The 15,627-nt window shown below is 44.4% G+C and overlaps 1 protein-coding gene across 5 annotated transcripts in view; it reads right to left on the bottom strand.

Moving 5' to 3' along the window:
• Positions 1 to 15,627, bottom strand: part of LOC126162235 (rho guanine nucleotide exchange factor 12) — a 1,164,938-nt gene that overhangs the window by 969,988 nt on the left and 179,323 nt on the right. For all 5 annotated transcript variants that reach the window (XM_049918604.1, XM_049918605.1, XM_049918607.1 and 2 more), the window contains one exon: positions 4,780 to 4,837. In XM_049918604.1, coding sequence (XP_049774561.1) covers positions 4,780 to 4,837 — 58 coding nt within the window. The remainder of the gene's footprint in view (positions 1 to 4,779; positions 4,838 to 15,627) is intronic.

Here is a 15,627-nt window from a genome sequence, read left to right as displayed (position 1 = left end):
TCCCAAATGTTCAGTTCGACGCTGTCCAACGCACTGTTACGATGACAACAGTGTGTTACAGAAGCCGTGCAGAGTCGTCTCTGCTCATTACCGAGCTAACGCTACTTTTCACACAATACGTCAACGTTATGGCAAGAGACCACAAGGCGGTCGGTGCGAGACACGCGCGCCGGCCTCTCGTGGACGCAGCGGACACACACGCGCACGTGTGCAAACGTAAGCACATAAACCGCCGTACAAAAGGCCCCGGAGGTCACATCAAACAGCCGCTTCTAAGGCGCCGGTTAACGGACCGCACCTCAAGCGCCTGATTTACTGCCTCCCGTCTTGGGGCGCTCTCTTCCGGGAAAACGAGGAGAAACATAAAGCAGAGGGTTTCCCTACTACCAGCGGCATATGAACTCGCCGGCCCCCGAGTGCCCGTAACTTTGTGTATTCAAATATATGACGGAAGGCTCTCCGTACCTTTCTCCGAGCGGAACTCGGTCCCCCACGTGAGTGTTGTACGGCGGATACTGCTTAAAATACACAAAGTACACCACACTTAATAGAGAAAAGTGTCGCAGGTGAAAGTATACTACAATAGAAGGGCAAACATTCTTGTAAGATGGAACCGCAAACGAGCGGTTTGCGAGATCTGATGTATGTATGTATTGAACTGGGGATCTAGAAACGACGGAGAGGCTTCGTCCCCGCGGGAGCCCTCAGTAGTACACAACACGTTACAGCAATCCACTCACCCCATCGAACCCAGGGTTACTGTGCGGTTCGGCCCCCCAGCGGACCCCCCCTCCCCCGGGAACGTCTCCTTCCAGACGAGTGTAACCCCAATGTTTGCCTGGTAGAGCAATTACGGCGTACGCGTACGTGAAAAAAGTGTTTGCGCAGCAATCGCTGACACAGTGTAACTGAGGCAGAATACGGGGAACCAGCCCGCATTCGCCAAGGCAGATGGAAAACCGCCTTAAAAACCATCCACAGGCTGGCCGGCACACCGGACCTAGACATTAACCCCACGGGCGGATTCGTGCCGGGGACCGGCACGCCTTCCCGTTCGGGAGCAGTGCGTTAGACTGCACGGCTAGCCGGGCAGGCTGAGGTAACTGATACTTAGAGCCAATTTATTTGAAATACAAACTTTTCGGTTAAGTTCCCATTTAATTGCGCTCAAATTTGACAGAAACCGTCATGCTGTTCACAAGTCACCAGATCAGCCACGTTTCTCATTAAATGTTTAGTCCGGCGTACTAGGAGATCACCTCTTTGGTTCACACAATCTTTCAAGTAAACTACGGTTTCTGCGGAAAGAAGTTCCAGGATTGATCGAGAATGTTCCCGTTGCGCAACCTGGGGATAGGTGGTGCGTGCGTTACGGGGCACCTGCCCATTTTGCTGCTAATGCAAGGTAACATTTAATGTACCTACATAGGACATGGAGGGTCGATCACAGGCTGCACCTTGGCCTCCAAAATCACCTGTCCTCGATCCTCTGGGTTTTTGAAGTGTGCAACACTCCCACTAACGCGGTTGAAGAAATGGAGCAGCGAACTGTTAAGCCTACGATATCACCCGAGAGTGTTTCAAATACTTCCTCACTCAATGCAGAAACTTGGGCAATATTGCACCCAAATGCGTTGAGGACATGTGTAAGATCTCCTCTAATAGTTACAAGTGTATATTAAACTGTAAAATGTAATGTACTGTAGTAATATTGCGCGTATGTCATGAGTGAAATTTGAGCCGTATCAGATGGGGACTTCATCAAAAGGTCCCCCCCCCCCCCAAATACATTTGTACTAACTACGACAATATTTCATACTGATGTCAGTGGCGACTCGTAACCAAACTTTCGCAGTTATGTCGTACATGTCTCGTTCCTAGACATATATATACTAGAATGAAATTTTTACTTTGTAGCATAGTGTGAGCTGATACCAAACTTCCTGGCAGCTGAAAACTCTGCGCCGACCGAGACTCGAACCCCCGACCTTTGCCTTTCGCGGGAAATGGTAGGGCATTTGTCTTCGAAAGGCAGAGGTCGTGCGTTCCAGTCGTGGTCCTGCACACAGTTATAATCTGCAAGTAAGTTTCAACATTAACTAGAACTACATTCTGCAACACGACCGAAGAACCACTTTTTCAAAAGCACATAATTGTTTCCCGTATTGAAATTAGATTGACAGTAGCCTACAATCTTCCTCCGTAACGGTGCAGAAGCCCGGCGCCCTGCAACGTCACCCTCGGATTCGGCGACGCTTCAAATAGCAAGGTGTCGACACATGCGAAAAGAAGACAAGAACCCAGAAGTTCATGTCAAGTGTAAGGTGGATTAATGCTGTCCCATTCGCACCAAATTTCACCACAATTCTGCCCAACGCCATTTCAGACATGTCACATGATGGAAAGGTCGTCAAATCCGCCCTTACCCACATTTCACCCCTTCTTTTGACGCCTCCGTGCAGCGGTCAGAATCGCGACGCCCAAAGTTGAAATCATGCGGTTTTCTTATGGGTGGCCGAGCGAAACATTTCAAACACACAGCCGCGCAAAATCGAAACAAAAAGGCCTCAAGGATGGCGTAAAGGGCGTCAGTGAAGCTACCCCTTTCTCGGGGCGTTGATTCCCACACAATTCGCGGCCAAAAATTAATGTTCGCAGTGTGACGAGCAAGAGAACGTCGTTCTTGACTACCTTTGATACTGATGACAGCACCCAGAAGATTCAGCCCTTCTGTAAGGATACTGTGGATCAGCAACTTTACAGAAAATGTTCACACGCCTTTATAGTGCAGACTGAATCCAGTTTCTGCTCTGGTGTACAGTGTGAAACCACTTGGGACCGTTCAAAACAATATGATGAAATTTTAACGCCATCAAAAGCAGCAAAGCGTGCTTATGCTTTTCCAGGCCTTCTATTTCGCACTCTCCTGAGACGTGATTACATACGGATGCGACATGGAGACATGCGTGAATAGAAAGGCAAAGGCTTCCTCTAAGATCCCTCACTTCCACAATACCCTCGGTGCCAGCCACGCATCCTTGTTGAGCATTTTAAAAATGTATCTGTTTAAAGGGAAAACTCGCGATGGAGGCCTAGGCGCCTTCTACTAGGCATGTAGGATCGGAGGGGAGTTAAATGGTTGCCTGTCTGCAGGCGCCAAGAGACAAGGGCTCTCGCGAAGGATTTTCTCTGTACAGGTACATTTTTGCTCAACAAACTTGGGCGGAAGGTACAGAGAGTGCTGCCACACTGGAAGGCTTTAGAGGGACCTTTTGCAGTTTTATTGATTACGTGCTGTCTGGGATCGCATTCAAATTTTGTAGCACGGTTTTCAACGGTCCCTAGCAGGCCCACACTGTATAGCAGACCAAAAATTGTGGTCGCACTGCAGTCTAAAGAAACGTGATCGTATTCAATGGGGTTGCTGGCCCATGATGTCCTTACGGAAGGGTTGAAGCGTAGGTGGGGTGACAACGTGTGAGAATCAGTTCCTCATGGGAAGGAACGAGTTCACTGACGCCTTTACGCCACCCTCTGAGGCATCTTCGTGTCGATTCTGAGCGGCGGTGACGAATTTCTTTCCTCTGCAACCCATAAGAAGACATCATGATTTCAATGCAGAGCGACGCGGTTCTGACCTCCATCTCAGATGCGTTTAAAGGAGGGCTGAAATATGGGTAAGACAGCGTGCGACGACCTCCTCACTGTGTAACAATTCTACAGTGGCGTTTGGCAGAATTTTAGTGAAATTTGGTTCAAGTGCGACATCATTAACCCACCTTTCATCTCATATGAACTTCCTGAACTCTAGCCTGTTTTTTCCGCGTGTGTCGACTCTTATGCAATTTGAAGCGTAGCCGAGGCCGAGTGCGACGTCGCAGGGCGCCAGTCTTTTTCACCATTACACAGGAAGGCTGTAGGTACCTTTGCGTCCAATTTCAAATTTCTAAATCACAAAGAGAAACAAATATGCTGTTTACGAAGAATTGATCCTTTAATTGTGTTGCAGAGTGTATTTGCTTATAATATACTTTCACAAGTGTCAGTTCTAGCGGTTAACTACGATATATATCTGTAATTATAAAAGATCTAGTGGCTAGCATCGGAAGTTCTGTAAGGCTGTATTAAGTCGATGTCGTCGTTTACAGAATGTAGCGAAATGCAGACGATGGACGAGCGGTGTAGAAACTGGCACTGACTCTGAATGTAGCTAAATGTAACGTGTTGTACACAGACAGGTGAAGAGATGCCCTATTGTTCGATTACACTACTGGCGATGGATCGCTGTAATCTATAGCTAATCGTATGAATCTTACTAGAATATTATCTTTCCTGAAGAAATTCTCGTTCCATCTATTCTTTCACACTGCTCGGTATTCCAGGATTCTCAGATTCTTACCAGTTTGGATGAACAGAGAAGGCAGAGAATATTCTATGAAGTGCGGCACCTTCCGTAACCTTCCGCACGGGTTACTTTAGTTAGGGCGAAAGCGTTTAGGGAATGCTCAACAAACTCCAACAGCAGGCGCTGCAAGAGAGGCGTGGTACATATCGGATAAGATTGCTATTAAAAGCCAGAGAGCGTACCTTCCGAGATCATTTCTTCCCACGCACCATTCGTGAATGAAAGAGGGGGGAAAAAGCCGCACATTTATCTCATGTAGGTTAGTAATTTCTTTGCACATGCACGTGATAATCACCAATAGTTAGCGAAAATCAAATTCCGCTAGCACATGGAATTTCATCTGCAGGCTAAAGAACTAACTTGTATGTACTTACATCTGATGAGCTCCACAACCTGTACATGCGTCGACTGCATCACGTTGACACCGTTCACCTGGAAAATAGTGCATCGTCATCGGATATGTTTAAGATTACTTAATCTACGTTTCATACGAATTGTTCATCACCAAACCTCCAGAAGACTGCTCGCAAACAGACTGTTTTCAGATGCCAATCTTTGAAGACAGTAAAAATATACCCATGACATAGTTTACTTATAAAACAGTGTCGCCTCCGGCGGGATGTGTCCTTTGAGGGATATACACTTTGTCCAAGGATCCTCCAGCTTTTTCATCCCATCGGAAAAATAGATTCTGTTAAACTCTGTAAAATACTCGTTGACTGCAACTCACATTCCTCATTTGGTGAAATCTTCTTCCAGCAAGCCAAAGTTGCAAGTTAGGGAACAGGCAGAAGTCGCTTGGAGCTGAGTGTGGTAAATAGGGTGGATGAGGAACAAATTCAAAGCCCAATTCACGCTCTTTCGCCATCGCTATCCCTGATGTGTGGGATTGTGCATTATCCTGGTGAAAGAGCACTTTTTTGCGTGCCAACCTTGGCAGCTCAAGTGTCAAACGATCCAACAATGAACCATAATGGAGTCTGTAACACTTATGTCGATTAAGAGTAGGTTTATTTAAAGTAACTGTGTATCTGCAATTTATGAAGTGTAAATTCTGTGTGGTTTGAACTCCTTAATGTATTGCAAGAAAATTAGAGTTTTGTAATTTATATATGAAAAAAGCAAAAGAATATGTTAAATTATTTTAATATGAATATGTTTATGAAAGAAGTATGTTTGTTAAAAGCTGGTTCATGCTTAGGGCACTTGTATTTGTAACATGTAAACGCTGTAGGGAAGTCCCTCCACAATGAAAGTGGCATGGCGCAATGTAAAGGGTGGGTTTGGCGGTCGAACTGAAAGGCTCCTTTGCGTGAACGGCACGCATTGTGTGGCTAGCCTTAGCTCGGTAAACTTCGACGGTGTTAAGAGAGACAATTGGAAGTTGCATTAGTAGGGATTCGTCTGGGATGTGGATCTGGCTATTATTTGGTATTCACGGAATAATGGAATGGTTGTAATATGTTGAAAATCCGACGCCAAGAAGAGATTTTATAGATCATTCGCACATCAAGGCAGTGAGTACAGTAAGCCGCCGTTTCACGTGCCACTAATCTTCGCCACCGCTTCACAGACTTCATACATTCAGTTACGTAATGTATATTGACATGGACCAGCTAATTTGTGTGTGTTTCAATAATAATCAAATAAAACGTCAATTCGTGTTCGAAACCATAACTTCAATCCTGATCACGAAGCTACGCACTGTCCTCACTTAAGTGCTACTAAAACCGAGTATCCTGATTAAATGAACAATTCTGTCATTCATGCGTTTAAAAGTGATTTTTTTGTCTAAAGTAAAAGGAGTAGCAAAAGTTAAAGTAAGAGTAAAATTTGGATGCTTTGTTTATGGACAACTCCAAGCGAAATTGTTAAGGTACGAAATTTAAATACAAAAATTCAAAGATCAATCAATAGGAAAGTGAAAACCTTAATTATTTAAAAGCTAAACCATAAAAGTTAAGTTGATAGGTTTTTGCTAAAGTACCCTTAGTTTATTATAAAATATAGTTTTGCAGGATTACAACGCACGAAGGTGTAAATATTATTGCCAAGAATACCTGCTTCACACGTGATTAAAGTACAAGTACATATAAATATTTAATGAACCGATTTGCGGTAGTATTGTTAAAAGTGAAGTTACGCACGTTTTCAAAGATAGTGTAGTTTTGGTACCCACCACGAATTACGCCCAGGGTTGCACTTTATTATCTTGCGAAGTAATTTAAGTGAATGACTAGCTTTTAGAGATAATTTTCACTTTTACAATAATCAAAGAACCTTGTTTAGTGAAAATATACCAGTTTATATGTGTCCCCATCATATTGTCCTCCTATTTAAAAAAATAGCTCAGTTTATGTGTGTCCCCATCATATTGTCCTCCTATTAAAAAAAATAGCTCATTTTTTTTTAATAGGAGGTCAATATGATGGGGACACATATAAACTGGTATATTTTCACTAAACTACAGGCAGAGGAGCTTAAACAGTGTATTTAAGATGTCATTCATCTTTATTTGTGTTATTCATGTCAGTCAAGATAGAAGTCCCTCATGTCCAAAATTAGTTCTGCACTTCATGCAGTCATGTTTCAGTATTTTCATTAAGTAACGCTAATTATTGTGGCAATTTTGCTCCCCATAATTTACTGGTGTGTGTGTTATTGGTAACTGCTGCTACACACAGTACAGAGTGCACTGTTCCAGTTTGTCTCCTTGTTGCTATTCAAAGGGAAATCCCACCAAAGTAACTTCAATAGCTAAGATCCAATTTTCTCAAATATGTATTTCCAAATTATTGTGCCTAATTAGGCTGGCGACCGTTCTTTTTTTTTTTTTTCATTCACTTATAATTCTCGCTCCGTTTGTGATGACTACAGCCTCAGCAATCTCACGAATTCTTATCTGACGGTCTTGTACTACCAAATTGTTAGTGGTTTCCTTTGTGGTTACATCGACTTGACGGCCGGAGCGTCCTTCGTCTTCGGTGCTTGTACAACCACGCTTAAATTCATTAATCTAGAAGCAAATGATCTTTTGAGTCGCAGTCGACACACTGAACAATTCAGGGTGCTGTCAAATATGTTGAAATTCTTTATACGTTTCATGGCATAATTTAGCGTATCAACCATGAAGGCCCAACAAAAATGTTCCACTCTTTCAAGAAAATTTATCAGGCTTATCGAACCACCCTCGTACCCACAGACCAAGTATACGATCACATTATCAGATATTACGAAACAAAAGACGTCCGTTAGTTATGACAATAGTAAACGTAGTCGCACTGAAATATCACACCGTGCTACACTAGTCTCTGTCAGCCACAGAATGGTTTGCCAAGACATCGCTAACTCGACATCTGAAATATATTACAACAGAAATTCATCCTCTCAATGTTCGTAAATGGATATATCGATGTACACTGTGTGTTCGTAAGACTCCCGAAACACCGAAATGACACGTGTTAGGTACAATTTTCCTGAAACGTCTGTTCAGCAAGCGCTAGTTATCGTTAACACTAAGTACGTCGTCTCTACAACTTGAAAAAGCGTTGTGCATGCGTAACTCGGTTGCATAAATCTTGTCTCAATTTTCTTTTAATACAGAAAGTGCAGTGCCGCTTGAACTCCGTTTTGAGAAGTGGTTTTGGGGCTACATGCGAATAAAAACGCCGAGCGTATGACCTGCGCATGTTGTTAGCAACAGCAGTATCCGTCATCAGCTCGGCGGCGCCGAAGTGCTCGTGAGTCACGCACTGGCGCTTCTCTGCCGTCCAGGTGCCAGGTTTGTGTACACATGCTTGCTTGAACACTCCGTCCCAATCGTATTTCGGTATCACACTCCTTCACACTTTCACACACACTGTTGCTCTCCGGAAGACGAAGTAACGGAGCGGCAGTGATCTGTAGGACGGGCGAGTCCTGCTGCTCGTAGGCTGATAACAGTACTTCACACACCCGCAGCGCTTATGTTTACATTTCGGTATCTGTGACATGGCGCTTGCTACAATTTCTCTATCGTCGTCGTGCAGTGTCAACGCAACGTTTGTCGGACAACGAGCCTGGCTGTAAGAATGGCAAAAGCACCTTTCAAATCCATGGATTTAGTTCACTAATTAACAGTGTCACATTCATGTACGCTCACCTCCACCTTGCAACTTCGAGTTTCTACTTAATTTAAGCACCACTTTAAGCTAGTGGCTTTTTCGGTTTGTTCAATGGACGCTCATAGAAAAGCACAAATTTGAGAACCTCTGACTGACCATATCTAAATCTGGCGTGCTTCTTGTAGGAGCTAGTTGCTGCTGACTTCCACTTGCTAGGTTACAACGCAGGACATATATGGCGGGTGAAACAGCTACGAGCCTCGATAACGGCTGCGGTTTGCTGCTACACAGCCTGGGTAAGCTTCGAGACGTAGACGGTCTCAAAGCCCTGAGACAACAAAGTCAGTCAGGTACTGTGGATGCTGTCCTATTCGTTCATCCAGCAGGTTCTTGACATGTCTGGAAAAAACGAAAGACATCCCGAAATAAGGCCGCTTGGACCTATGGAGTAGACGTGTGACACCTATGGAGTAGACGTGTGACCTTTATAACGTATTGAATGATAGAAATCAAAGTGTTCGTCACCTATTAGCTTATTAAAATTCATGACAGATTTCGGCTTTGCAGCTATCATCAGTTCTAAAAACAACTTTCTGTAACTGTCATTTTACAAGCGCCACTAGATACGAAAATTGTTAACGTTTACTTCATCTTCAAATATACTTCCCCTGATCTTGTGATATGTATTTACGACGTGTCTAGTGTCGGATAATTTTTTCGCTTTTTTCGTACATTTAACAATTCCATTTCCTTGTATTATAATCTTTAAAAACATCTGATGAACGCTGCAAAGTCAAAACTGGTCGCGAATTTTAATAAACTATTTGCGAATAGGACTTTGATTTCAGCCATTTGAAGAAACATCTACCTACGGAGAAGTGACTGACATGTCATACATTTACTTTTATTTCTTATAGGGGAAAACGGGTCAAGACAGCTCATTTCAGAAAACATTAACAGGAGTGTACGGCACGGCTGTTCTTTCCCGCTGATTTAACTTCTACATTCATCTCGCCATTCGAGAATGGAAAACGAAACGTCTAAATACGGGTTTTGACAGTGACATAAGTCTCGACAGCTTTGACACGACGCTGTTGTTTGTCGACGATCAGGCAATAGTCTCAAATTCTGAAGGCATTTTACAACGAGATCTGTTTCAATTCAATAAATCAATGGACGAGTAAATTCTGAAATTTATCTACATAAAACAATCTACGGCATTTGTTGGTTACCTCAAGTCCGCTGCAAATGGAATATTAGTAACAAATCTGTTGAACGTATCAGCCTGTTTACTTTCCTTGGTTGCACACTGTCGCCTTCTCAATAACAACACTGCAAGGAAAACTGAAACCTCTAACAAGATATTAACAAGGCACGTGTACAATATGAAGGAAAAAGAAGTTCCACAAGAGTATCATGTCACCAGCACGTCAGTGTAGGTGTGAAGCGTGGGTCTTCATTGATACGAACAAACATCTAAAAGAGATTTTTTCAGACAGTTGTGGGGTGGCAAAGAGAGGCAGCGGAAGAAATGAAGATTTGCGCCAGACGCTCAGCGTTTACAAGATAAATGACAAAATCTAATACCTAAACCACCAGATGTCAGTCAGTCAGATCGATCGATATCAAACGATATATAAGGACGAAGTATCAACCAAAACTCCGATATAATCTGTACTGTGTGTTGTCGTACAGGGGAAATTGCGTAAACGGAAAATGTAAATGTCGTGTGACTAGGGCCTCCCGTCGGGTAGACCGTTCGCCGGGTGCAAGTCTTTCGATTTGACGCCACTTCGGCGACTTGCGCGTCGGTGGGGATGAAATGATGATGATTAGGACACCACAACACCCAGTCCCTCAGCGGAGAAAATCTCCGACCTAGCCGGGAATCGAACGTGGGCCCTTAACATTGACATTGTGTCGCGCTTACCACTCAGCTACCGAGGTCGGACTGCGTAAACGCTAAGCAGTAACATCTGACTTAAGGAGGACAGAGGAAGCATAACTCTGAGCGTCTGTCTTGTAGAGCTACCTTGGGGAAGACGACAGAGTGTTAGGCTGTCGTACCAAGGCTCCCGGGTTCATGCTCTGTTCATGTCAGTTTTTGGACTGTAGTACGTGTGAAACTTCTATATGGGACAACACGTTCCTGACATGTAAAAGCACTGTTCGGATTCATATCGTTAAACAGCACTGTCAGCTGCAGCAGTGGCAGTAGCGTGAAAACTGAACAGCATGACCAGGTCTCGAGCTCGGAGTCGTTGGTACGACAAACTAACGCTCTACCAACTTCCCTACGGGAGCAGTACACGACAGACGCTCACCGTTATGCTTTTCCTGTGCTCCTTAGGTCTTGTGTTACTTACTACTTACCGTTTACGCACGCTCTCCTGGATGACAGCACACAGCAGAACAAAATTAAGGGCCGATCGACCGTGAAATGGGAACCACAGTATGTTTTATTTGCAACAGTTTGCTATACCTTCCAGCTACTTCTCCATGTAGTCGCCGCCCCGACATAAGACATGTGCCGTGGCGTTGTACCAAGTTTACTTATTCTCGTCATAGAAAGCAGCCTCCAGTACTTTCCGACAATCTTCTAGACCTGACTGCAGCTCGTTGTCTGTGCCAATATGTTCCCTTCGTAGCCAGTGGTTCATTCGAGCAGAGATGAAAATCAGAGGGAGCCAAATTCGGGCTGTATGGTGGGTCATCAAACGCTTCCCAGCGAAAGCTGGAACTGACACGTTACTAAATTTGTGCTCCAATGTGACTGTGATGAAGTGAAGTCCGTAAAAAAAGGTCATGTTGCTGCAAGATTGTCCAAACAGAGTGAAAGTTGTGGTGAAAGCTAACTCCGCGTTTGGCAACATTTACAAATTAGTAAGTATTCCATCCTTTCCTTGTTAAGCATATACCTGTAGTACGGTGCCAGAAGGTTCAAGCACATATTGAGAAGAGAGGAAGATCAGATTGCTACCGATTACAAATGCCGTCTAAGGAACACACCAACAGCATTGATTTTCATGCGTTCTTGTGAAATCGTGTGCCTTTACGTTGCTCAGGAAACGCTCTGAGAATGGTGCATAGGTAGAAAAACTTGCTAAACAACCAATCTCGATCTTAAGAACGGTGTAAGGACAGCAGTATACCAGCGCCAGTCAATGATGCGAATGCATTATTAATACTTTTCAGGTTGAATTTTCACCTTGTAGTAATATGTACTGACCTGAAACTTCCGGTTGTTTAAAATTGTGTGCTGGATCGGGACTCGAACCCAGGGCATTTACCTTTTGCGGGCAGGTGCTCTAACGACTGCGCTATCGAAGCATGACCCACGTACCTCGAGGTATGCTAGAAAATGTGTGCGAAGTTTGAAAAGTAGGAGACATATGCTGGCGGAAATAAGCTGCGAGGGTGGGTCCTGAGTCGTGCTTGGATCGCTCAGTCGGTAGGAGCATTGCTTGCGGAAGACAAAAGGACCGAGTCCATATCCGGCACGCAGTTTTAATCTGCCAGGAAGTTTCATCGTAAGACTATTCTATGTGTATTTGATTCCATGAGGGTCATTAAATGGAAGGTGGCGACGTTAGAGGTGAAAGGTCTACAGTCGCGTTATCTGTAATCGAGTTTCGAGTCTGTTAAAATGGCGACTATTATTCCACGTCCAGGCTCAGAGATGCAGAATCTTCGAATAGCGTGTTGGAAACACTAGGGGACCCTCAAAATGGCAGATACGTAACACATTACTTTAGCTTTTTAGGATAAATAGACTCCATTACGGTAAACGTACTTTGGGAGCGTACCCCGCATTTACATAATCAGCTGAATTCTGCAATATTATTGATATGGACGCTGCTCATACTACTCATATTTCAGAGAAGCAGAATAAGAATTCCTATCCACAGTCACACTGTAAGCTTCCTGCGGTTTCAGTATAACACTCCAGGAGATTTTTGAACAGTTCCTTAAAACAGCCACCAACGATTTCCTCCTCACCCGTGCCCAATCGAGTTTGTACTCACTCTGTAAAGCCTTTAAAGTCTTTCTTTCATTTCTACAACAGAGTTCTCAGGAACGCGTCTCCAGAAAATTCTGCTTTTCTTCTTCCCCAAAAAAGGCACTCTGTGCCGTCTAATGGCTGGATACGCTTGCAGACTGTTTTTGTAGAAATGAGCACTTTGAGTAATCTCACCACGAAAGTATGTTGCCTACGGCGAAGAGAAATACTGATCCTCCGGAATACGACAGCTAATTTTGCTTTAGTAATTAGCTTCCTGCTGATCGCAAGATCGTCACAAAGATCGCTATCTCAATTTGAAGACACGTGAAGATATCGGGTATTCCATTATCCGTTTGAGGCTTCATGTAATAAACAGCGGCAACGCACACAACCAGGGTGACCGCATTGTGATCTGAAACCAGCTCCTACCGAATAAAAAACAAGTACGGTAATCAATGTGTAGCTGAGCGTTCCTTTTTATGCTGAAATCCGCAAATGCACAGACCGAAATTCACTCTATTCAAGTCAGCAGACTGTAATGGCTTTGCAGTCAAGCTGCATCTCGTAACATCTTTCAGGTGAACAGTCAAAACAGGGTAGCTTAAGTGTTCCATTGCCTAATCGAATGTCATATTCATTCAAAGAACGTGCAGCTCCATTTGCACATCCACTATCGCCCGTATTCAGCTTCCTTTGTTCCTCAATTCTTCTTCCGTGGCAGCTATAAAATTCATGAATGACTGTGCTTTTAAATTCTACGAATATGTAAAGTAATTTCTCGTAGAGGGAAATTTCATGCCTCAATATTAGCTTTGTAATATGAGGATATAATGGGGTGATAAGTGAAATGTAGTTTTCTAAATACCAGAAATGAGCTGGTGTTGTGACATTATCGTATGAAGCCATAAAAATTTTCAAAAGTGACGTTTAAGCTGCTAACCACACTCCAGAGCCGCAAACGTCGCTCTAACCACTAAACAAACCTTGTAATAGGTTTGTAACAGTTACTGAAATACTGTTATACCAGGCCGTTCTGTTATTACTATAAAAGGCTAACTGTAGTCGCAGTCGCAGTGCGAGCTAACATGGTCACTTGGAGTATAGAAATTTTAAAGTTCAAAATAGGGTGCATCGTAGCCTCGCAGTGCAATTGGGGAAATGCAGAGCAGAAAATGTCAATTTGGACAAGTGAGAGAGTGTGCTAATGAAGTAATCAGGTTCATTGATGACGCTCTGAAGAAAAGAGAGACACACCGACGTAGAGAGCGACGGTACGTCCTTGAGAAATGTTACAACTGAGTACGCATTTGAAGTGCAAATTACGAAAGGAGGGGCATGATTTCGTCAGGAGTGGAATTCGGGTATTTACTCCAAAGTCGATAAAGTGAGGTAATATAAATAAATATTCCACTGACGATGCCCAAAACGGCCGCCTAGTGAACTTCAACCTTTAGGCGTCGCTGGATATGGATATGGAGGGGCATGTGGTCAGCGCACCGCTCACCCGGCGGAACCGCTTCTTTTCAACCAAGTAGCTCCTCAATTCGCCTCTCAAGGGCTGAGTGCACCGTGATTGCCAGCAGCGCTGGGCAGTCCCGGACAGTCACCCATCCAGTTGCTAGCCAAGCCCGACAGCGCCTAACTTAGGTGATCTGACGGGAACCTATGTTACCACTGTGCCAAGGCCGTTGACTTCATTCCTGGACTTAAGCATGAAATGTTTCCATTTGGTTAGGCCTCCATATTATATTGTCGGGAGCACAGGATGGCCAAAATACTCTGGTGAGCATTAATATTATTACCAAAGCCCACCGCAAGACTGAACGCCGCCTGGCAGCGTAGCGGGCACGTGACGCGGTAAGGGGAGTTTATATGCGGAGTACAGACGAATGGGGAACCAATCTGGTGACGATACTGGCTGCATACGCGGAAATCCATTGACATAAACGACTCTGACAAAGGACAGATTCTTATGGCCCGGTACCTGGGAACGAGCATGTTGGACGGTCGAATCTGGTCGGCTGTTCATGTGCTACTATCGTCAACATCTATGGAAAGTGATTGAAGGGTTGTAAGACCACAAGTGGATGTCCACGCCTTATCCCAGTACGCGAAAGTCGGAGTCCTGCCTGGTCTGTAAAGCAACATAGGCGGCGAAATGTGGCAGCTCTGAAAATGTATAATGCTGATGCAGTCAGTCACAAGTGTTTCGGAGCACACCGTTCAGCGTACATTTTTGAACACTGGGCTCCACAGCAAACTACCCCCTTCACGACATGGTCATTTACGACTGCAGTGGGCACGGTAACATCGAGATTGGACCGTGGACCAATGGAAACATATCGTCTAGTCGAATGAATCACGTTTCTTGTTACGCCAGGTGGGTGTTCGTGGCCGGATACACCATCTTATGAACGAACGGCTGCTCGAAACATGCACCGCTACAGGAACCGATGCCGATGGGGGGCAGTATTATACAATGGTGGACACTGACCTAAGATTCCACTGGATTTGCGATAGTAATCGAAGGCACCAAGCCAAGTGTGGACTACGTGAACATAACTGCGCACCACCTGCATTCGTTCACGCTTGATGTCTTCTCCGGTGGAGATGGAATCTTCCAGCAGGACAACTGGCAGCAGGACAACTGTTCGTGGCAAAAAGCGAGAGTGGATTGAGAAGCACGATAGTGAACTCACGTCGATGTCTTGGCAACCAGATGTGCATGATGTGACTCCAGCGAACACCTCTGGGACGCTATTGAGCGTCTGCTCCGCGCTCAGAAAACACGGTCCCGTAAATTGTGGGAGTCGGGTGATCTGTGCGTAGACATCTGGAGTCACATAACTCTGAAAACCTACGAAACATCTGTCAAACCCACGCTGCGTAGAACTGCTGCTATATTATGTTCCAAAAAAGTGGGCAACACTGTTTTAAGCACGTGGTAATAATATATTGGCTCATCTGTGGATTGGCCGGAAAATGCTATTTACTGCCATGCCTCTGGCAGAAGCGTACCCCACAGTTTGACAAATCGCGCACAGAGCTGCATTCGACGTCAACAGTGCCATTTTGAGCATCCTCTATAAAGAGTAGTTCTGCTGCAAATTAACTTA

This window comes from Schistocerca cancellata, chromosome 2 (genome assembly GCF_023864275.1).
Source record: "Schistocerca cancellata isolate TAMUIC-IGC-003103 chromosome 2, iqSchCanc2.1, whole genome shotgun sequence".
Classification (NCBI taxonomy): Eukaryota; Metazoa; Arthropoda; class Insecta; order Orthoptera; family Acrididae; genus Schistocerca; species Schistocerca cancellata.
The sequence above is the reverse complement of the archived record's forward strand: the minus strand, read 5'-3'. Positions and strand labels throughout refer to the sequence as shown.